Source organism: Pecten maximus, chromosome 9, assembly GCF_902652985.1.
Source record: "Pecten maximus chromosome 9, xPecMax1.1, whole genome shotgun sequence".
In the NCBI taxonomy this organism is placed as follows: Eukaryota; Metazoa; Mollusca; class Bivalvia; order Pectinida; family Pectinidae; genus Pecten; species Pecten maximus.
The window spans coordinates 44,898,245-44,923,621 of NC_047023.1; the positions used below are offsets into that span (position 1 = coordinate 44,898,245).

The window sequence follows — 25,377 nt, forward strand, 5'->3', positions numbered from 1 at the left end:
GGGGTGTAACTACAACATCTCGGGTAATTTGGAAGAGATCTTATTACTACATACATCTACAGTAATTTAGGAGAGATGTAATTACAACATAGTAATTTGGGAGGGGTTATTATTGTATTCATATTGTATTCAAAGTTATTTCGGAGGGATGTAATTACGACATAGTAATTTTGGAGGGGTCTTATGACTACATTTATGTTAATTTTGGAGGGATCTAATGATTACATTTATGTTAATTTTGGAGGGGTCTAATGACTACATTTATGTTAATTTTGGGGGGGTCTTATGAGTATACATTTATGTTAATTTTGGAGGGATCTTTTGACTACATTTATGTTAATTTTGGAGGGATCTAATGATTACATTTATGTTAATTTTGGAGGGGTCTTTTGACTACATTTATGTTAATTTTGGAGGGGTCTTTTGACTACATTTATGTTAATTTTGGAGGGGTCTTATGACTTTACATTTATGTTAATTTTGGAGGGGTCTTTTGACTACATTTATGTTAATTTTGGGGGGGTCTAATGACTACATTTATGTTAATCTTGGAGGGGTCTTATGACTTTACATTTATGTTAATCTTGGAGGGGTCTTATGACTACATTTATGTTAATTTTGGAGGGGTCTTATGACTTTACATTTATGTTAATTTTGGAGGGGTCTTATGACTTTACATTTAAGTTAATTTTGGAGGGGTCTTATGAGTATACATTTATGTTAATTTTGGAGGGGTCTTATGAGTATACATTTATTTTAATTTTTGAGGGGTCTAATGACTACGTTTATGTTAATTTTTGAGGGGTCTAATGACTACATTTATGTTAATTTTGGAGGGGTCTTATTACTACATTCAAACTAATTTCGAAGAGGTTACATTTATTTTTATTACATCAATTCTAATCAATCGACCATAACATAGTATTGTTAGAAAGTTCCAGCAAACACACTCTAAAATCAAATTAAAATTAATGACATTATTATGTTATTTTTTTAAAATAAAATGTTTAATTTTCCACACAAGACAAATTCCTATCAATTTGGCAATTTTAAATGAAATCAGTTTTCCAACCTAAAGAAAGTTACTGGAGACTAATAATTGAATATTAAATTTCTGACATCTTTATTTGTGGTTCTCCAATCAAATCCAACATACCCTGTACACTTTGCGACAACATTCTGATTTTGTATTAAAACAATTCAATCCTAACAGAAACATAAATGTTATGAATCCCATCTATCTTGCACATTTGATCATGACCTTGATTCCTTCACCCCTCAAGGTCGTCTCGAAGGCCTTGATAGAATCCTCCAATGAAAATCTGTGTGTTATCAGAGGCTTGACATCAACCTTCCCAGAAGCCACCATTGCTAATGCTGTAGGATAGCTAGAAAGAAACAGTAAAATGTGACAAATCTAAAAATGTGACACATGTTCTTAAAATAATCTCATATGTGACAAGTAATCGTAAAATTATCGGAAATGTGACATACAGTGGAACCTCTATAAACCGAACATGCATGGGACATGACTATTTGTTCGGTTTACAGAGGGTTCGGTTTGGAGAAGTTGATCGAAAAATGACCGGTCAAATTCCGGATATAATTGGTCGGACGATGTTTTATTAGAATGCACCCGATTACAAACCGGCACGTACACACGTAGACAATATTTGGTTTGTCTGAATAATATGCATATTATGAAAGTTAATCAATGTATATATTGCAGAATATATAAGAAAGGCAAATGACTTTAACTATAGTTTTAAACAGTTTTTTCACATATACAACTACACTTTACGATCGACCTACATTTTGTTACATCCGGTGAAGCTTCCGTCATGTGGATGGGGCCGATAGTCAAATACGGAATATTTTACATATCGACTAATATTAAAGGGTGTGAAGATGTTTTGTTTCAATATCAATTACAATTGATCAGTTGATACTGGTCGTATTTCCGACATTGCTGTTGTCTAAAAAAAACTTCAGTGGCTTCTTTTACGAAAACACCCCCCTTTGGGCCTCATTTAAATTAAATGCGAAACTCAGGCTTCTAGCTCTACTTGCATTGAGAAGATAAACGAACTGACGCGCTTCAATGAAGTGTGACATTGTTTCATAATTATCGTGTTGATTATACACTAGGCCATCCGTCATAATGCCCTCTTGGGATATATATTGGATACCTGTACAAATCACCTACGTAGGTCCCGAGACAATAAAGCTTCACACAATACCTGTCACAGTTGTTGTTTCACGGTTGACTGGCCTGACCTCGTGTCATAATCGCTCCGGTAAGGCCGGTTTTCAGAAGTAATTTTTGGTATATTTTAACAGGAACCGGACGCAAAATCGGTCCGGTGTTCGGAATTCAGAGGGATCGGTATTTGGAAGTTTTTTAATACTATAATAAAGAAGGACCAATTCCGTACAATGTCAATTCGTTCGGTATTCAGAGGTGTTCGGTTTTTAGAAGGTTCGGTTTTCGGAAGTTGCACTGTATTAATTTTGCGTTCATAAAATGATCACAAATGTGATATGTGTTCCTAAATAATCTCAAATGTAACATGTGTTCACAAAATAATCTCAAATGTGACATTTGATCATAAAATAACCTCAATTGTGACACATGTTCATAAAATAGTATCAAATGTGACACATGTTTGTAAAATAATCTCAAATGCTGGTATAGAATGGTATTTTGAATCATATAAAATGACACTGGAGTCAACATACTATTATGGTGAGATGACCCCCTCGCTATGGTCACTATAACATGTTGTTTTATGCTGCTTTTTTCTTTCTTTTTTTTCTTTTTTTATCTTTTTTTTTTTTTGTATTTTTTTTTTGTCAAATCTTTCCTTTTAAGTTATGTAGATCATACTACATCAATTTAAAGGTATATTTGATTTCCTGATATTGATGACACTTAATACAGAACAGACCAAATATGGCAATCTCTAGCGGGATGACACTTAATACAGAACACACCAAATATGGCGCTCTCTAGAGAGATGACACTTAATACAGGACAGACCAAATATGGCAATCTCTAGAGGGATGACACTTAATACAGAACACACCAAATATGGCAATCTCTAGAGGGATGACACTTAATACAGAACACACCAAATATGGCAATCTCTAGAGGGATGACACTTAATACAGAACACACCAAATATGGCAATCTCTAGAGGGATGACACTTAATACAGAACACACCAAATATGGCAATCTCTAGAGGGATGACACTTAATACAGAACACACCAAATATGGCAATCTCTAGAGGGATGAAACTTAATACAGGGCACACCAAATATGGCAAACTTTAGAGATAATACAGAACAAATAAAGAGCTGTCTCTAGAGGGATGACAATGCCAATGGACAGCAGTTTATTTTCAATGACTCTACAAAGAAATGTTCATTTCACTAACAAACCAATACAGTACATCCTTTGTCTCCACAGTGTCACCTGACATAAAACATAAGTTATATTGTCTCTACTGTTGATGCCAGACAATGGCCCTAGCAACTTAACAACCAAGCCCACTTATCAGTTTTGCGATGGAGGGGAAGCAACTCTATTAAGAAATTGGACAAAACAGTTGTGCTTTTATGTTTTAGGCCTATTCCAGTAAGACACACTCATTGTCTATATTACATTGTACTGTCCCTACATGTCCTAATCTAAATCTTGTTCCATTTAAATCATTTTCCTTTTTCCTGAAATCTGGTGTCGGAGAGAATTACCTGGATATAACTAGCACTTTAAGTTACTAAGTATAAGATGAAGGGGAAGCAACTCCTGTTGTTCTATCGTACTGTTCTGATACATTATTTGCACCGATGTGTGACATCAATTGACTTTTGACAATTACATTACAACATCAGCCATTATGTGTAGTGTAGAGGTCCAAAAAGCTTCAAAAGAAGATTGTTTCCCAACAACAAACTTTAAACATATCAAATGACATGTACAATTTGTACACGTAATTATTAATCTAGCACCCGGACAGGACATATACATTATCCCTAATCAGAGATATTTGAAAAGCCACCATCTGAGAGGGTGGACTAAAATTATATTTTACCAGTTGACGTATGACAAGGGTGGGATATAGATATGATTTACCAGTTGACATATGACAAGGGCGGGATATAGATAGCATATATAGATATGATTTACCAGGTGACGTATGACAAGGGTGGGATATAGATATGTTTTACCAGGTGACGTATGACAAGGGTGGACTATATCTATGTTTTACCAGTTGACGTATGACAAGGGCGGGATATAGATATGATTTACCAGGTGACGTATGACAAGGGTGGGATATAGATATGTTTTACCAGGTGACGTATGACAAGGGTGGGATATAGATATGTTTTACCAGTTGACGTATGACAAGGGTGGGATATAGATATGATTAACCAGGTGACATATGACAAGGGTGGGATATAGATATGTTTTACCAGTTGACGTATGACAAGGGCGGGATATAAATATGATTTACCAGTTGACGTATGACAAGGGTGGGATATAGATATGATTTACCAGTTGACGTATGACAAGGGTGGGATATAGATATGTTTTACCAGTTGACGTATGACAAGGGTGGGATATAGATATGTTTTACCAGTTGACGTATGACAAGGGCGGGATATAGATATGTTTTACCAGTTGACGTATGACAAGGGTGGGATATAGATATGATTTACCAGTTGACGTATGACAAGGGTGGGATATAGATATGATTTACCAGTTGACGTATGACAAGGGTGGGGTATATATGATTTACCAGTTGACGTATGACAAGGGTGGGATATAGATATGATTTACCAGGTGACATATGACAAGGGTGGACCATATTTATGTTTTACCAGTTGACGTATGACAAGGGTGGGATATAGATATGATTTACCAGTTGACGTATCTGAAGATTCCTCTGATGTCCACCTCACGAACGGAAGCATTGACAATTGGCAAAGTTACATCAGCTTGGCCGAGACCCACCAGTACCACACATCCGCCTGACTGAGTTGCCTGGCATAAAAAAGAAAATTGTCATCAGACATCAAGAAAGAAAAGTTGCACACAGAACTTTAAATGCTTGAAAAAAATATATATACGATCATTGTCTGAAATTATGTAAAAGTGCCTCGCAACAATTTACATACAGGTACATGTATATCATAGGTAATTTTTAAAACCATAATTTTAGCTCAGTTTATTTGATGGTGTACGTATTATAACAAAAATGGCTCATCCATACACCAACGATGTTGAAAATTTACTCTATGAATCTTACCTGGGAGTTACTAACCTTTCATAGACAAGTTTTATCAATTTCGGACAATTATCTGAAAATCACAAATAGAGGTATCTTCAAGTGGATTTGCAACGTATCCATTGCCGTTTTAGCTAGTAAGAATTCAAATTCTTAAGCATTTATTTCATATTATGTATGAATTGCATTTTAAACTTCTATTACTAGAAGTAGTATAACCAAAATCAATATTGGTATGCAACAAATCATGCCCTCGTAATAAAGGCTATATGATGTAGTCGTTACATGTTATAAACGGCCCATTATAATAATCCATCCTACTTTGCTTTACCTTTTACTTCAATCACCCTGCATACCTCAGGATATCCAGCTTAGGGACCCAGGAACCCATTATTCCACTAGTCTAATAAACAACCGACGTTGGCTCTATTCCCCTTTTTCTAGAAAATTAGTCCGATGTTACCCGTTGTATTTTTAAAATATGTCCCTGGTATCGGCAGCACTTGTTTATTCAGCACTTATACGATTGTTGTGTAATTCACATTAATTGAAGGTACATGTTCACGTTTGTTTATATGTATTTCCTATATGTCGGCTCTGATCCCGTTAAACCTGTGACGTCACAGGTCAGGGGTCACCGAAACGAGATCAACAACTTCGGGCTTCAGGTGTGTTTTCAAGAAAAATCGCAATTACATGTACTCTAAAACTAAAGTCATGAAAGTCGCACTTTCAGCATTTTTAGTTCCATCCTAAATTACATTATATAAGCTTGATATAGCAAAAAATCATTCCGAGTACACTTTAAGCTTTTGGCCCCGCCCCTCAGCCCCCAGGCGAATCAGCCCAACTATTTGTATAATTTTTAATCCCCACCCAATAATTATGCTACCAGTCAAATTTTGTTCAATTCCCATCAGCAGTTATGACGAAGAAGTCAATTGCTGATGGACGGACAGACGAAGGGACAGATGGAGGGACAGACGGAGGGACAGATGGAGGGACGGATGGATGGACGGACATAAGGACGAAGGACAGACACCACGGTATGGCATAAGATCAACCTGGTAAGTGAGCTAAAAATTACATGGTTTTCAGGCCCTCTATCAGCTTTAAAGTATTATATCATGTTTATTGATATGAAACAAAGACAAACAAAATGAAAGATAATTGAAAATGGATAATGATTGGCTTGAAAATCAAAAAAAAATCATCATTTATTTTTTCATCCATAAAATGATAACAAAAATTAACTTCCTCGCATCTCTTTTTTGAAAAATTGCTCCAAGAACCGAATACTTAACTTTATTTAGCCTAATCCAATAACCAAGTTTGTTAACACATACAAGAATAACAGGTTATATGTACTGTCTGTGCAACTAGTTAATGAGGAGTATTTGAAGGGAGATAACTCTGTACATACATAGATGGCTGACTGTATACTTGGTGTGGCCCCACTACATTCAATGGTGATTTCTGGCTGGCCTCCCATCAGGTCCTCTATCTGCTGGGCAACTTCTCGTGGATCACGACTCGTCACCTTAAGGGTGTATGTGGCACCTAACTTCTTTGCTACTTCCAGACGTGATTCATCAATATCTGTGAAAAGTTACGGTACGTAAAAATTTTTTTTTTCCCTTTTTTTCGTATGACAAGGGTGGGATATAGATAGCATATATAGATATGTTTAACCAAGTGACGTATGACAAGGGTGGGATATAGATATGATTTACCAGGTGACGTATGACAAGGGTGGGATATAGATATGATTTACCAGGTGACGTATGACAAGGGTGGGATATAGATATGATTTACCAGTTGACGTATGACAAGGGTGGGCTATAGATATGTTTTACCAGTTGACATATGACAAGGGTGGGATATAGATAGCATATATAGATATGTTTAACCAAGTGACGTATGACGAGGGTGGGATATAGATATGATTTACCAGGTGACGTATGACAAGGGTGGGATATAGATATGATTTACCAGGTGACGTATGACAAGGGTGGGATATAGATATGTTTTTACCAGGTGACGTATGACAAGGGTGGGCTATAGATATGTTTTACCAGTTGACGTATGACAAGGGTGGGATATAGATATGATTTACCAGTTGACGTATGACAAGGGTGGGATATAGATATGTTTTACCAGTTGACATATGACAAGGGTGGGATATAGATATGTTTTACCAGTTGACGTATGACAAGGGTGGGGTATATATTATTTACCAGTTGACGTATGACAAGGGTGGGGTATATATGTTTTTACCAGTTGACGTATGACAAGGGTGGACTATATTTATGTTTTACCAGTTGACGTATGACAAGGGTGGGATATAGATATGATTTACCAGTTGACGTATCTGAAGATTCCTCTGATGTCCACCTCACGAACGGAAGCATTGACAATTGGCAAAGTTACATCAGCTTGGCCGAGACCCACCAGTACCACACATCCGCCTGACTGAGTTGCCTGGCATAAAAAAGAAAATTGTCATCAGACATCAAGAAAGAAAAGTTGCACACAGAACTTTAAATGCTTGAAAAAAATAAATATACGATCATTGTCAGTGAAATTATGTGAAAGTGCCTTGCAACAATTTACATACAGGTACATATCATAGGTAATTTTTAAAACCATAATTTTAGCTCAGTTTATTTGATGGTGTACGTATTATAACAAAAATGGCTCATCCATACACCAAAGATGTTGAAAATTTACTCTATGAATCTTATCTGGGAGTTACTAACCTTTCATAGACAAGTTTTATCAATTTCGGACAATTATCCGAAAATCACAAATAGCGGTATCTTCAAGTGGATTTGCAACGTATCCATTGCTGTTTTAGCTAGTAAGAATTCAAATTCTTAAGCATTTATTTCATATTATGTATCAATTGCATTTTAAACTTCTATTACTAGAAGTAGTATAACCAAAATCAATATTGGTATGCAACAAATCATGCCCTCATAATAAAGGCTATATGATGTAGTCGTTACATGTTATAAACGGCCCATTATAATAATCCCTCCTACTTTGCTTTACCTTTTACTTCAATCACCCTGCATACCTCAGGATATCCAGCTTAGGGACCCTGGAACCCATTATTCCACTAGTCTAATAAACAACCGGCGTTGGCTCTATTCCCCTTTTTCAAGAAAATAAGTCCGATGTTACCCATTGTATTTTTAAAATATGTCCCTGGTATCGGCAGCACTTGTTTATTCAGCACTTATACGATAGTTGTGTAATTCACATTAATTGAAGGTACATGTTCACGTTTGTTTATATGTATTTCCTATATGGCGGCTCTGATCCCGTTAAACCTGTGACGTCACAGGTCAGGGGTCACCGAAACGAGATCAACAACTTCGGGCTTCAGGTGTGTTTTCAAGAAAAATCGCAATTACATGTACTCTAAAACTAAAGTCATGAAAGTTGCACTTTCAGTATTTTTAGTTCCATCCTAAATTACATTATATAAGCTTGATATAGCAAAAAATCGTTCCGAGTACACTTTAAAGCTTTTGGCCATGCCCCTCAGCCCCCAGGCGAATCAGCTATTTGTATAATTTTTAATCCCCACCCAATAATTATGCTACCAGTCAAATTTTGTTCAATTCCCATCAGCAGTTATGACGAAGAAGTCAATTACTGATGGACGGACAGACGAAGGGACAGATGGAGGGACAGACGGAGGGACAGATGGAGTGACGGATGGATGGACGGACAGAAGGACGAAGGACAGACACCACGGTATGGCATAAGATCAACCTGGTAGGTGAGCTAAAAATTACATGGTTTTCAGGCCCTCTATCAGCTTTAAAGTATTATATCATGTTTATTGATATGAAACAAAGACAAACAAAATGATAGATAATTGAAAATGGATAATGATTGGCTTGAAAATCAAAAACAAAACATCATTTATTTTTTCATCAATAAAATGATAACAAAAATTAACTTCCTCACATCTCTTTTTTGAAAAATTGCTCCAAGAACCGAGTACTTAACTTTATTTAGCCTAATCCAATAACCAAGTTTGTTAACACATACAAGAATAACAGGTTATATGTACTGTCTGTGCAACTAGTTAATGAGGAGTATTTGAAGGGAGATAACTCTGTACATACATAGATGGCTGACTGTATACTTGGTGTGGCCCCACTACATTCAATGGTAATTTCTGGCTGGCCTCCCATCAGGTCCTCTATCTGCTGGGCAACTTCTCGTGGATCACGACTCGTCACCTTAAGGGTGTATGTGGCACCTAACTTCTTTGCTACTTCCAGACGTGATTCATCAATATCTGTGAAAAGTTACGGAAAGATAAAGGTTATAGATATCAGTATTCACTTTGTTCAGAGTTGGTTTGTTTTTGTTTAACGTCTATTAACAGCCAGGGTCATTTAAAGACGTGCCAGGTTTTGGAGGTGGAGGAAAGCCGGAGTACCCGGAGAAAAACCACCTTTGTTCAGAGCATATCATACATTTGATAACAGTCTGCAAATTTAGAAGCTGTTCTGAGGTATAATAAGACAAAATCAGGAACAGTAAATCTTTTTTTGATTACCTTGAATAGGTGTACAGTATACTTTTGTTGTCGAAGCTAAATGTGAAACATTATATTCCTGAAAATATTAGTTTTCTCTTTCACAAACAAGATTCTATAATATAGAGACAGCTTTAACAATAGGTGAAAGTCCAGAGAATGCATCACTTGAAGAATTAGAGAACATTCTAACAAATCTGTTGCATTTCCTTGTAAAGGCATTTGGCCATTTAGAATATAATGAAAGTCAATTGTCAACTGTTTTTATCAAATGTCTAGTAAGGATAGGGACTAGAAAGTTGTGACAGTTGCCTCCCCTTACCTGTGATGCACACATCAGAGGCACCATTGGCCCTAGCAGTGAGGAGATTGACCAATCCTATTGGACCTGGAAAATACGTAAAATAATGGTTTATATCATATACAATGGTCAATATAATGTAATAATAGTTTCTGTAAAGTAAGTTACTTCATTTTTTCAAACAAAAAGCCCATGTCCGACAGTAAGACGAATAATTGCTATTACATTTTCATAAAGATTCTAACAATTGCTATTTGGTTGTCCTGTAGTAAGTCATCTACATGTTTCTAATCAAATTGATTGTGTGGGAGCCCTGGCTTATTACAGGATAAATACAGGAATGGTCTATATACTGACTGACCTTATTACAGGATAAATACAGGAATGGTCTATATACTGACTGACCTTATTACAGGATAAATACAGGAATGGTCTATACACTGACTGACCTTATTACAGGATAAATACAGGAATGGTCTATACACTGACTGACCTTATTACAGGATAAATACAGGAATGGTCTATACACTGACTGGCCTTATTACAGGATAAATACAGGAATGGTCTATATACTGACTGACCTTATTACAGGATAAATACAGGAATGGTCTATATACTGACTGACCTTATTACAGGATAAATACAGGAATGGTCTATACACTGACTGACCTTATTACAGGATAAATACAGGAATGGTCTATACACTGACTGACCTTATTACAGGATAAATACAGGAATGGTCTATACACTGACTGGCCTTATTACAGGATAAATACAGGAATGGTCTATACACTGACTGACCTTATTACAGGATAAATACAGGAATGGTCTATACACTGACTGACCTTATTACAGGATAAATACAGGAATGGTCTATACACTGACTGACCTTATTACAGGATAAATACAGGAATGGTCTATACACTGACTGGCCTTATTACAGGATAAATACAGGAATGGTCTATACACTGACTGGCCTTATTACAGGATAAATACAGGAATGGTCTATACACTGACTGGCCTTATTACAGGATAAATACAGGAATGGTCTATACACTGACTGACCTTATTACAGGATAAATACAGGAATGGTCTGTATACTGACTGGCCTTATTACAGGATAAATACAGGAATTTACAGAGGAAATCATCTTATTTTTTTTGATACATTAAGTTTTTATCAGTTGTCCATTGCTATTGACAAAAGAGGTTAAGATTAAAATTGCTTGAATTATGAAGTGGATCGAATCAACAGGTGGCAAAAAACCCATGTAATTTCAGACTATTAATATTTGTGAATAACCTAAAGAGTTCTTATTTTTTAAGGGTTTGATTGATCCTTTTCTAATTATGAAGTGACATCACTTCAAGGGAGATTAATTCACTGAACTGACCCACAGTGGTCAACAGCATGTACCACAAACTAACTGTGGGTAACCAAGTGTACCACAAATAACTGTGGGTAACCAAGTGTACCACAAATAACTGTGGGTAACCAAGTGTACCACAAATAACTGTGGGTAACCAAGTGTACCACAAATAACTGTGGGTAACCAAGTGTACCACAAATAACTGTGGGTAAAAAAAATATCACAAATAACTGTTGGTAATGAATTAGCACAAATGACCTTGCTAACATAAGACGGGGTAAAGGAGACAAGTTCCAGACAACCCCAACTTACCAGCCCCACAGACAAGTACCCTGCTCCCGAGAGTAACTCCGCCTCTATTACAGGCGTGAACGCCAACAGAAAGGGGCTCTAACAAGGCTCCCTCTTCAAAACTCACATTGTCTGGTAATCTGAAAATTTGATTACAGGAAAGTAAATTTAGATACATGTCATTATTTCCACATTTGATCAGTCAAAACACATTTGACCTTCGACCTTCGTATGCACATGGCCACAGCTGACAAATTTCATCAGAGGAAGCAAATATATGTAGGACATAAAAGAATACATAGTACACTGAGGAATGGAATAACAATGCTTTACCATAAACCATCTCATCAGTGTTAAGAAACCTAACATAACCTTAAAATGCGATGTTATGATATAAGTTAATATATTGATCATTGGAAAAAAAACTAAATTCCTTACTTGAAACAGAAATCAGCTGCATGGACATAAACACGTGCCAGGTTGCCATGGTAAGGGGGTGTGGCACAAAACTTCATGTCAGGACAAAGGTTATAGCGGCCAGATTTACAGAAATGGCACAAACGGCAGGATACACCCGGCTCTATAGCAACCCTGTCTCCTACAACACACAAACGCTCAAAGGTCACAGCAATCTTATTTCATCTTATCTTAGAATATATCATATAATTTTAACTCTGGCTGGGGGTCAGAACAAAAGTGATTTATATCAATCATCTTGTGATGTCATAACCACAGTGTCATCACCATTGCTGTCAAATAAACAACCACTGACAGTTTTACCTACCGACTTTGAGTGACGTCACTCCCTCTCCGAGCTTGCTGACCACTGTCAAATAAACAACCACCGACAGTTTTACCTACCAACTTTGAGGGATGTCACTCCCTCTCTGAGCTCGCTGACCACTGTCAAATAAACAACCACCAACAGTTTTACCTAACAACTTTGAGGGATGTCACTCCCTCTCCGAGCTTGCTGACCACTGTCAAATAAACAACCACCAACAGTTTTACCTACCAACTTTGAGTGACATTACTCCCTCTCCAAACTTGCTGACCACTTCCAAATAAACAACAAACACAGTTTTACCTACCAACTTTGAGTGACATTACTCCCTCTCCAAGCTTGCTGACCACTGCCAAATAAACAACCACCGACAGTTTTACCTACCGACTTTGAGTGACGTCACTCCCTCTCCAAGCTTGCTGACCACTGCACTGGCTTCATGTCCAAGTATCATCGGCGCCTTCACCACAAAGTCTCCAATCGACCCATGCTGCCAGTAGTGGACATCTGAGCCACAAATGCCAACCTGCTGCATACATAACTGGACCTCTATGGAGGAAAAACATACATAACTGGGCCTCTATGGAGGAAAAACATACATATTGCTCTGTTTGAGTGTAATGAGGGGGGGGGGGGGGGGGGTACAACTTGACGTTTTTGATGGGAGGGGGCAGTTTGGGGGCTTCAGTCTGACCTATGTTTGTGTCATGGATTTCTCCTGGATTTGGAGAAGTTTATAAAATGGAGTCAATCCTTAAAGGAATGGTTCTAACAGCCGAGGATTCATCGTGGATTTGGGGAAATTGATCAAATGGATTTGAGTCTTCAAAGATTCATTGATGATTTCAGAATTACTACCGATTTTCCAATAAAGAAATTTTGAAATTGAAGTCATGGAGCCGAAGTCTCAGGTCTCCTTATAATGTGTACTGCAGACAGGATCCAACATTAGATCATTAACTGAAAGTAGCTGGAGATGAAAGAATAAAATCTCTGATGAAAAGTTACACCAAAAGCAAGATCTAAATGTTTGGTTAATTTTAATTACCTTTTTAAATATATTCGTAATACTTTGGAGAAATTTTCTCTTACCTCCTGGGCCAGGTTCTGGGATCGGTTTGTCTTCCTGGAAATAAAGACATAATTGTATTTATTTGTTGTGTTCATTATTTATAGGGCTCACATCTATATACTGTATATCTGGAAATTTTTGACCCCGTTTAATTTTTTGCCATTTTCGCCCTTTGAAGATAGGGCAAATTTAGGATGAAGGCGACAATTTCAAGCTGAATTGAAGAGTTTATAAACCATAGTACATGGGCCAAGTGTAGTCAGATCACAAACATATACTCTCTTACTTTTTGACTGTAAAATCACGTACTAGACTTAGCATATTCAAAAAACCGATACATACTAAGTTATTTTAAAGATTCAGTCTTTTTTTTAAATGATATAGTCCGATCATGATAAAAATGAAATACAGAGTGGCAGCAAATTCCTGCCATGGTAAAGACTAATTTCATGAGTTCACTGTTGCTTAATTGTACATGTGAACAATTCAAGAGAAAACAGTGGTCAGTCATTAGTCACAGTGTGGTGAACTTACAATATTATTCCATCATGTTTGCTTAAAATTACCCATGCATACCCGATACTACTTGAATTAGTAGGGACTAAAAGGAAATCCGAGGTAAACATTATTTTACACCAGATTACATCGTCATTTTACACCAGATTACATTTCACATCTCATGTTGGTAAGACAATTGGGGAGCTTGATAAGTCGCAATTAAGTGTTCCGCGTGCAGCTGTATTGAGAACTCCGAACGGAATATATCAATTTTACAAATGAGGAAATTTCTTGAAAATCATTTAGGACTAATTTATAACCGGGCAAATATGTTTTGTGTTGCTCAAGGGCGAAAGTAACCTGGGGAAAAAATTACCAGGTATACAGTAGCTGTGGTTCCTCTTTAAAGTACATTTTTCCTTCATCAGAAATGCTCTGATTATATAACCCTGATATAGTTTTGCTCTTTTTCACAGCTGATAATCTCTCCCACTGGTAAGCAATCAAATTTTTTCCATCAACAGGCTGGCAAGGGGACCTCTTGACAGACTGATTTTTTACTGTGTTAGTGGTGGGAATTTCCCTCTACCTTATATACTGTGTTAGTGGTGGGAATTTCCCTCTACCTTATATACTGTGTTAGTGGTGGGAATTTCCCTCTACCTTATATACTGTGTTAGTGGTGGGGGGTTTCCCTCTACCTTATATACTGTGTTAGTGGTGGGAATTTCCCTCCACCTTATATACTGTGTTAGTGGTGGGAATTTCCCTCCACCTTATATACTTTGTTTGTGGTACATGTTTGTATTACTCAGTACTGTAATACGTATTGTGACAGGCAATATTAGTCCACACAATCTGACCTACATTGACCCCTACAATCTCTATACAGGGGATATCTTGTTTTGGACCGAGTTAAGATTGAGGTTAAACTTTAAGATAACTTATCTAAGAACAAGACACTGACCGAGTTTATTTGTTGTATCTCTGAGTAGATAAGGCAAGATCCTTATGTGTTCTCTGTATACTCCCCACAAAGATATGTGACAAACTTAGTTCATCCATTAGCTGGCTGTATAAACCTCAGACAATGCTGTCTTCTGTCCTAATATTAACACCCAATAACATGATAGCCATATTACATTAATTACACACACTGTACAGGATAATGGAGAGTAAATGCGTTGTTTAACATATGAACTGTATGTACTACATCATTTTGCATCATTTAAATATGCTATTAATTCTCAGATCCATATTTATACTTTTGTGTAAAATGAATGTATAGATAAAAGTACACAATGTCAATGTAGAGACAACTGTAGAAGTTGCCAACATGAGGATATTAAACATGAATAAAGTTAAAGTCCCAGAAAAAGTATATATTACACGTTTAATACCTTAAATCAACGTTTAATACCTTAAATCAACAAAGTAGTATTAGGTATTCTTTTAGTCTCACAATTTTTTTGAATACTAGAATGATTTTTTTTTTCCTAACAAGGGAAGTTTGGCTAGTAAGAATATATAATGTAGGTATTGTTTTACCTGGGCCATTAATCCTTCATGTATGTAACACTACAAATATATTATGTCTGTCTGACCAAAATATCCCGTTTAATGACACAAATATTACAAAATTCTGTCAAGTCAGACTTGAAATATTGCATATTCTGACTAATATGACCTCTGAGTATCCCTAGATCCTGTCTAATCTGACCACTGAGTATTCCTACATCCTGTCTAATCTGAACCCTGAGTATCCATACATCCTGTCTAATCTGACCCCTGAGTATCCCTACATCCTGTCTAATCTGACCCCTGAGTATCCCTACATGCTGTCTAATCTGACCTCTGAGTATCCCTACATCCTGTCTAATCTGACCCCTGGGTATTCCTACATCCTGTCTAATCTGACCCCTGAGTATCCATACATCCTGTCTAATCTGACCACTGAGTATCCCTACATCCTGTCTAATCTGACCCCTGAGTATCCTACATGCTGTCTAATCTGACCCCTGCGTATCCCTACAATGTACATCCTGTCTAAGCTGACCACTGAGTATCCCTACATCCTGTCTAAGCTGACCACTGAGTATTCCTACATCCTGTCTAATCTGATCCCTGAGTATCCCTACATCCTGTCTAATCTGACCACTGAGTATCCATACATGCTGTCTAATCTGACCTCTGAGTATCCCTACATCCTGTCTAATCTGACCCCTGAGTATCCTACATCCTGTCTAATCTGACCCCTGATTATCCCTACATCCTGTCTAATCTGACCCCTGAGTATCCCTACATCCTGTCTAATCTGACCCTGAGTATCCCTACATCCTGTCTAATCTGACCCCTGGGTATTCCTACATCCTGTCTAATCTTACCCCTGAGTATTCCTACATCCTGTCTAATCTGACCACTGAGTATCCCTACATCCTGTCTAAGCTGATCCCTGAGTATCTCTACATCCTGTCTAATCTGACCCCTGGTTATTCCTACATCCTGTCTAATCTGACCCTGAGTATCCCTACATTTTACATCCTGTCTAATCTGATCCCTGAGTATCCCTACATCCTGTCTAATCTGACCCCTGAGTATTCCTACATCCTGTCTAATCTGACCCCTGAGTATTCCTACATCCTGTCTAATCTGACCCCTGAGTATCCCTACATCCTGTCTAATCTGACCTCTGAGTATTCCTACATCCTGTCTAATCTGACCTATGAGTATTCCTACATCCTGTCTAAGCTGACCACTGAGTATCCCTACATCCTGTCTAAGCTGACCACTGAGTATCCCTACATCCTGTCTAAGCTGACCACTGAGTATCCCTACATCCTGTCTAATCTGACCCCTGAGTATCCCTACATCCTGTCTAAGCTGACCACTGAGTATCCCTACATCCTGTCTAATCTGACCTCTGAGTATTCCTACATCGTTCTTCTTCCACCTATGGAACGTGTCTCCTAGAATCGAGCGATGACTGTCCATTGCACATGTATGGATTAAAAAAATTAAATAAATGAGAAACATATCTTATATAATCTGACATAATCTACATATTATATATATAACCATATTTATTGATAAATAGGTATTGGTACAGTAGTGGAGAAGACAACATCAGCAAATAGCAGGAGTAGTACTTTAGGTATAGGAGTGATGGACATATATACACAACATACAAGGAGGTTGGAAGTTGAATATCAGGTCTTCATCCCCTGGGCGACTCAAGGGAAGTAACACACGAAGGTAGCCAGGAACAGTGAGGTCCAGTCAGAAATGGAAAACATTTTGCTAAGTCAGAAATGGAGAACATTTTGCTAAGCCAGAAATGGAGAACATTTTGCTAAGTTGGAAATGGAGAACATTTTGCTACATGTAAGTCGGAAATGGAGAATATTTTGCTAAATTGGAAATGGAGAACATTTTGCTAAGTGTTACAGAGTCTAGCATCATCTCTAATCTGAACCCTGAGAATTATAACATACTAATGAATAATATCTGAGCTAAGTATTCTAGCATCATGTCTAATTTAAACCCTGAGACAGAGTAATGTATCCCAGCTGCAGTGAGGACGTGGAATCAACACTCCCACCATCAGCTGTGATGGCATCATCAGATGACGCCTTCCGCCATACGCATCAACAAGGTCCAACTGACATCCACCCTCACCTAGACTGATCACCGACCTTTTAACATATGGGATATCATGGATAGTTTTTACATCCCGTTTTGTCGCACTATAGTCTGAATGCTGTTTCCTAGATCTGGCGAGAGGGAACTAGCGATACAGCCAGTACACAGTACATGTACAAATATATACATTAAATATATACATAAGAAAACTACGGACGTTTTGCCATATAAAAATCGGACGAAAACTTAAAATCAATCAATCAATCGTGGTAGCACTGTAATAACATACATTACATATCAACAGGGCGATGTTGACCTAGAATCGAATTGTGTAGCTATAGGCTAGCTAGCTCGTGTCAGCTCGCTAACCCCCTGCTAGAGCGCGGGGACAGGTTTGTTTACATACATTGTCATCATCACGTGATTTTATTGCGTGCTTACCAATTTGATGTCACCTTTCTTGTAGAGGACAGCTGTTAAATTTGTGTCCGTCATGATGTTTTGTGAAGAAAAATGCTCTCGATCCACCTACAAAGTAGCAGCAAATGAGGTCAACTCAAAGTCTGGGTCATTTTTAAGCTTTGGTCGAAGATAAATATTTACATTGGATCTTGAAACATTTAGAAGATTATACTCCAAAACCACGTGTATGTGTTTACATTTTAGCCTGTTTTCACTTTCTATATATGGTCAAATATCAATCGAATATTATCAGAAAGATTATTTATTATTTACGATCATATTAAGTGACAGAATATCTATTGGACAGGTGTGTAATGTACCTGTTAATTCTTCTATTGGTGCGGGCATCTGTCAGAAATTATCCGTCCGTCGTCCAGAGCTATTGTACGTTATCGCAGCTAGTCACCACATTGTACATGCGTATACATTTGTTATCCAAGGCCCAGTTGTTCAAAAGGTGATTAGTGTAATAACATTTTAACAACATTTTTCAATTCCCGATAAAAAAAAAATTCTGGTAGAATAATATTGATAAAGCTTTACGAAATTCTGTAATTCTTCATTCTCTTACAACTGGCATAATTTAAAGACGACATACTCACAGGTTTTGCAACAAATGAGAAATGAAATTTTCACTCTCTAGTGATTAAGTTAATCACCTTTTGAACAACTGAGCCCAAATCCACAAATATAGCATTCGTGTTTACAAATATATTAAAACATACATTCTGTATTGAAACTTTTTGGGTGTACATGTACATTCCATTAGCTTATACTCAAGGTCTATTAATTTTACACATCACTGTACATTGTATGTAAAGTGTATACAGTATGTATACACACGATATCGATGTACGTTGTATGTAAAGTGTATATATGTATACATACGATGTATGTACCGAATGTTTTGTATGCATACAGTGTGTGCATCGAATAATAATTATTATTCAGGTAATAAATTACAGAATTTAGCTTGATGATAAATGGTTGATGTGCAATAAAAATCCTACCTTAATTGTCGAAGATTTGTCCACAAAAATGACGAAAATAACGACTTTTGAATTAAATCTAGATAAAATCAAATTTTACAGACCACGTTATACTATTGAATTATTGATATACATATGTATGCTATTAAAATGAACCTGAATTAGACAATAGAAATAGGTTTTAAGGCTAATGGGATCCTTCACAGAATGGTCTGTATACATACAATGTATATCGAATGTTTGTTATTCATAAAATGTGTGTACCGAATGGTCTGTATACAATGTATGTACCAAATGTTTGTTAAACAAAATGCGTATGTACCGAATGTTTTATATACACACAGTATGTGTACCGAATGTTTTGTGTACATACAGCATATATACCGAGTGTTTGGTATACATACAGTATGTGTACCGAATGTTTTGTGTACACATACAGCATATATACCGAGTATTTGGTATACATACAGTATATGTACCGAATGTTTGTTATACAAACATCGTATGTACCGAATGTTTTATATACATACAGTATATATTCCGAATGTTTTGTTTACATACAGCATATATACCGAATGTTTGGTATATAATACAGTATATGTACCGAATGTTTGTTATACAAACATCGTATGTACCGAATGTTTTGTTTACATACATATGTACAGCATATATACCGAATGGTTGGTATACATACAGTGTATGTACCGAATGTTTTGTATACATACCGTGTATCTACAGAATGTTTTGTATACATACCGTGTATCTACAGAATGTTTTGTATACATACATTGTACCGTGTATCTACAGAATGTTTTGTATACATACCGTGTATCTACAGAATGTTTTGTATACATACCGTGTATCTACAGAATGTTTTGTATACATACAGTGTATGTACCGAATGGTTGGTATGCATACAGTATATATTCCGAATGTTTTGTATAGTACAGTGTATGTATACCGAATGTTTTGTATAGTACAGTATATATACCGAATGTTTTGTATAGTACAGTGTATGTATACCGAATGTTTTGTATAGTACAGTGTATGTATACCGAATGTTTTGTATAGTACAGTGTATGTATACCGAATGTTTTGTATAGTACAGTGTATGTATACCGAATGTTTTGTATAGTACAGTGTATGTATACCGAATGTTTTGTATAGTACAGTGTATGTATACCGAATGTTTTGTATAGTACAGTATATGTATACCGAATGTTTTGTATAGTACAGTGTATGTATACCGAATGTTTTGTATAGTACAGTATATGTATACCGAATGTTTTGTATAGTACAGTGTATGTATACCGAATGTTTTGTATAGTACAGTGTATGTATACCGAATGTTTTGTATAGTACAGTGTATGTATACCGAATGTTTTGTATAGTACAGTATATGTACCGAATGTTTTGTATAGTACAGTGTATGTATACCGAATGTTTTGTATAGTACAGTGTATGTATACCGAATGTTTTGTATAGTACAGTGTATGTATACCGAATGTTTGGTATACATACAGTATATGTACCGAATGTTTGGTATACATACAGTGTATGTACCGAATGTTTGGTATACATACCGTGTATCTACAGAATGTTTTGTATAGTACAGTGTATGTATACCGAATGTTTTGTATAGTACAGTATATATACCGAATGTTTTGTATAGTACAGTGTATGTATACCGAATGTTTTGTATAGTACAGTGTATGTATACCGAATGTTTTTTATAGTACAGTATATGTACCGAATGTTTTGTATACGTACCGTGTATCTACAGAATGTTTTGTATACATACATGTACATGTATATGTACCGAATGTTTTGTGTACATACAGTATATGTACCGAATGTTTTGTGTACATACAGTATATGTACCGAATGTTTTGTAGACATACAGTATATGTACCGAATGTTTTGTATATATGCAGTATGTATACCGAATGTTTTGTATACATACCTGTACAGTATGTATACCGAATGTTTTGTATACATACATGTACAGGATATGTACCGAATGTTTTGTATACATACATGTACAGTATATATACCGAATGTTTTGTATACATACATGTACAGTATATATACCGAATGTTTTGTATACATACAGTATATGTACCGAATGTTTTGTAGACATACATGTACAGTATATGTTCCGAATGTTTTGTGTACATACAGTATGTGTACCGAATGTTTTGTATACATACAGTATATGTACCGAATGTTTTGTATACATGCAGTATGTGTACCGAATGTTGTGTATACATGCATGTACAGTATATATACCGAATGTTTTGTATACAAGCAGTATATATACCGAATGTTTTGTTTACATGCATTATATGTACCGAATGTTTGTTATACAAACATCGTATGTACCGAATGTTTTATATACATACAGTATGTGTACCGAATGTTTTATATACATACAGTATGTGTACCGAATGTTTTAGATACATACAGCATATATACCGAATGTTTGGTATACATACCGTGTATGTACCGAATGTTTGTTTTACAAACATCGTATGTACCGAATGTTTTGTGTACATACAGTATATGTACCGAATGTTTTGTGTACATACAGTATATGTACCGAATGTTTTGTATACATACAGTATATATTCCGTATGTTTTGTGTACATACAGTATATGTACCGAATGTTTTGTGTACATACAGTATATGTACCGAATGTTTTGTATACATACAGTATATATTCCGTATGTTTTGTGTACATACAGTATATGTACCGAATGTTTTGTTTACAAACATCGTATGTACCGAATGTTTTATATACCTACCGCGTATGGACCGAATGTACATATATATTTGAGCTTTATACGGCAGTGACGGAAAACAGCTGTTTTTTAGAATATTGGCACGTGCGACTGACCTACTTCCAAGTGAAACAACATTTAAAAGGCGAACATATTTGCGACATTGTTGATGCCGTTTCACTTAAAAATGCTTACTTTTTGATGACTGCTGCATGATAAACAAGGCTCGCAACTTTTGTGTTTCTTTACCCTCGTCAAAATACAGATTACATTTTAAGACACTGACTATGTATTCCCTATGTGCAAACCGAATGTTTTGCATCCATGTAATGTATGTCTAAATATTTCATATACGTACAATGCATGTGCTGAATGTTTAATACATATATATAATGTATGTACTGAATAATTTGTATATATACAAGGTACATGTATTGTATGTACCGACTGTTTTCTCAGTTCCCGTTAGTTATCCCCCCTTTTGTTTCCATGTCTCCTCAGTTCCCGTTATAGTTGTCTCCCCTTTTGTTTCTATGTCTCCTCAGTTCCCGTTATAGTTATCTCCCCTTTTGTTTTTGTGTCTACTCAGTTCCCGTTAGTTATCTCCCCTTTTTGTTTCTGTGTCTCCTCAGTTCCCGTTATAGTTATCTCCCCTTTTGTTTCCGTGTCTCCTCAGTTCCCGTTATAGTTATCTCCCCTTTTGTTTCTATGTCTACTCAGTTCCCGTTAGTTATCTCCCCTTTTTGTTTCTGTGTCTCCTCAGTTCCCGTTATAGTTATCTCCCCTTTTGTTTCTATGTCTCCTCAGTTCCCGTTATAGTTGTCTCCCCTTTTGTTTCTGTGTCTCCTCAGTTCCCGTTATAGTTGTCTCCCCTTTTGTTTCTGTGTCTCCTCAGTCACCGTTAGTTATCTCCCCTTTTGTTTCTATGTCTCCTCAGTTCCCGTTAGTTGTCTCCCCTTTTGTTTCTATGTCTCCTCAGTTCCCGTTATAGTTATCTCCCCTTTTGTTTCTGTGTCTCCTCAGTCACCGTAAGTTATCTCCCCTTTTGTTTCCATGTCTCCTCAGTTCCCGTTAGTTATCTCCCCTTTTGTTTCTGTGTCTCCTCAGTTCCCGTTAGTTGTCTCCCCTTTTGTTTCCGTGTCTCCTCAGTTCCCGTTATAGTTATCTCCCCTTTTGTTTCTGTGTCTTCTCAGTTCCCGTTAGTTATCTCCCCTTTTGTTTCTGTGTCTCCTCAGTTCCCGTTAGTTATCTCCCCTTTTGTTTCTGTGTCTCCTCAGTTCCCGTTAGTTATCTCCCCTTTTGTTTCTGTGTCTCCTCAGTTCCCGTTAGTTATCTCCCCTTTTGTTTCTGTGTCTCCTCAGTTCCCGTTAGTTATCTCCCCTTTTGTTTCTGTGTCTCCTCAGTTCCCGTTAGTTATCTCCCCTTTTGTTTCTATGTCTACTCAGTTCCCGTTAGTTATCTCCCCTTTTGTTTCTGTGTCTACTCAGTTCCCGTTAGTTGTCTCCCCTTTTGTTTCTATGTCTCCTCAGTTCCCGTTAGTTGTCTCCCCTTTTGTTTCTATGTCTCTCAGTTCCCGTTAGTTATCTCCCCTTTTGTTTCTGTGTCTCTTCAGTTCCCGTTAGTTATCTCCCCTTTTGTTTCTGTGTCTCTCAGTTCCCGTTAGTTATCTCCCCTTTTGTTTCTGTGTCTCCTCAGTTCCCGTTAGTTATCTCCCCTTTTGTTTCTGTGTCTTCTCAGTTCCCGTTATAGTTATCTCCCCTTTTGTTTCTGTGTCTCCTCAGTTCCCGTTAGTTATCTCCCCTTTTGTTTCTGTGTCTACTCAGTTCCCGTTATAGTTATCTCCCCTTTTGTTTCTGTGTCTCCTCAGTTCCCGTTAGTTATCTCCCCTTTTGTTTCCGTGTCTCCTCAGTTCCCGTTAGTTATCTCCCCTTTTGTTTCTGTGTCTCCTCAGTTCCCGTTAGTTATCTCCCCTTTTGTTTCTATGTCTACTCAGTTCCCGTTAGTTATCTCCCCTTTTGTTTCTGTGTCTACTCAGTTCCCGTTAGTTATCTCCCCTTTTGTTTCTGTGTCTCCTCAGTTCCCGTTAGTTATCTCCCCTTTTGTTTCTGTGTCTACTCAGTTCCCGTTAGTTATCTCCCCTTTTGTTTCTATGTCTACTCAGTTCCCGTTAGTTATCTCCCCTTTTGTTTCTATGTCTACTCAGTTCCCGTTAGTTATCTCCCCTTTTGTTTCTGTGTCTACTCAGTTCCCGTTAGTTATCTCCCCTTTTGTTTCCGTGTCTCCTCAGTTCCCGTTAGTTATCTCCCCTTTTGTTTCTATGTCTCCTCAGTTCCCGTTAGTTATCTCCCCTTTTGTTTCTGTGTCTACTCAGTTCCCGTTAGTTATCTCCCCTTTTGTTTCTGTGTCTCCTCAGTTCCCGTTAGTTATCTCCCCTTTTGTTTCTATGTCTCCTCAGTTCCCGTTAGTTATCTCCCCTTTTGTTTCTGTGTCTCCTCAGTTCCCGTTAGTTATCTCCCCTTTTGTTTCTGTGTCTTCTCAGTTCCCGTTAGTTATCTCCCCTTTTGTTTCTGTGTCTCCTCAGTTCCCGTTAGTTATCTCCCCTTTTGTTTCTGTGTCTACTCAGTTCCCGTTAGTTATCTCCCCTTTTGTTTCTGTGTCTACTCAGTTCCCGTTATAGTTGTCTCCCCTTTTGTTTCTATGTCTACTCAGTTCCCGTTAGTTATCTCCCCTTTTGTTTCTGTGTCTACTCAGTTCCCGTTATAGTTGTCTCCCCTTTTGTTTCTATGTCTACTCAGTTCCCGTTAGTTGTCTCCCCTTTTGTTTCTATGTCTACTCAGTTCCCGTTAGTTATCTCCCCTTTTGTTTCCGTGTCTCCTCAGTTCCGTTAGTTATCTCCCCTTTTGTTTCCGTGTCTCCTCAGTTCCCGTTAGTTATCTCCCCTTTTGTTTTTTGTGTCTCCTCAGTTCCCGTTAGTTATCTCCCCTTTTGTTTCTATGTCTACTCAGTTCCCGTTATAGTTGTCTCCCCTTTTGTTTCTATGTCTACTCAGTTCCCGTTAGTTATCTCCCCTTTGTTTCTATGTCTACTCAGTTTCCCGTTATAGTTGTCTCCCCTTTTGTTTCTGTGTCTCTTCAGTTCCCGTTAGTTATCTCCCCTTTTGTTTCTATGTCTACTCAGTTCCCGTTATAGTTGTCTCCCCTTTTGTTTCCATGTCTCCTCAGTTCCCGTTATAGTTATCTCCCCTTTTGTTTCCATGTCTCCTCAGTTCCCGTTATAGTTATCTCCCCTTTTGTTTCCATGTCTCCTCAGTTCCCGTTAGTTATCTCCCCTTTTGTTT

The 25,377-nt window shown here is 37.1% G+C and overlaps 1 protein-coding gene across 2 annotated transcripts; it reads right to left on the reverse strand.

The window, feature by feature from the left end:
- Nucleotides 1–111: 111 nt before the first annotated feature.
- On the reverse strand, nt 112–18,665 carry LOC117334984 (sorbitol dehydrogenase-like). 2 transcript variants are annotated; one of them, XM_033894864.1, is made up of 10 exons: nt 18,591–18,665; nt 18,250–18,336; nt 13,692–13,725; nt 12,984–13,148; nt 12,254–12,413; nt 11,837–11,955; nt 10,177–10,242; nt 9,436–9,611; nt 7,653–7,774; nt 112–1,388 (listed from the first exon to the last, which is right to left on the reverse strand). In XM_033894864.1, exons 2-10 carry the CDS (start codon nt 18,301–18,303, stop codon nt 1,238–1,240), a joined length of 1,047 nt encoding a protein of 348 aa, XP_033750755.1. In that variant the 5' UTR covers nt 18,304–18,336; nt 18,591–18,665; the 3' UTR covers nt 112–1,237. The 2 variants fall into 2 exon arrangements, with proteins under 2 accessions (XP_033750755.1, XP_033750754.1); XM_033894863.1 differs by lacking the exon at nt 18,591–18,665 and having other exon boundaries at nt 18,250–18,443.
- Nucleotides 18,666–25,377: the final 6,712 nt, after the last annotated feature.

Excerpts from the sequence above, each read along its gene's own strand:
- LOC117334984 (XM_033894864.1), bottom strand. The coding sequence starts at position 18,303 with ATGACGGACACAAATTTAACAGCTGTCCTCTACAAGAAAGGTGACATC. Across the intron at positions 10,243-11,836 it reads GGTACTTGTCTGTGGGGCTG|GTCCAATAGGATTGGTCAAT; the intron begins GTAAGTTGGGGT and ends CGTATTTTCCAG. Across the intron at positions 1,389-7,652 it reads ATCTTCAGATACGTCAACTG|CTATCCTACAGCATTAGCAA; the intron begins GTAAATCATATC and ends GTTTCTTTCTAG.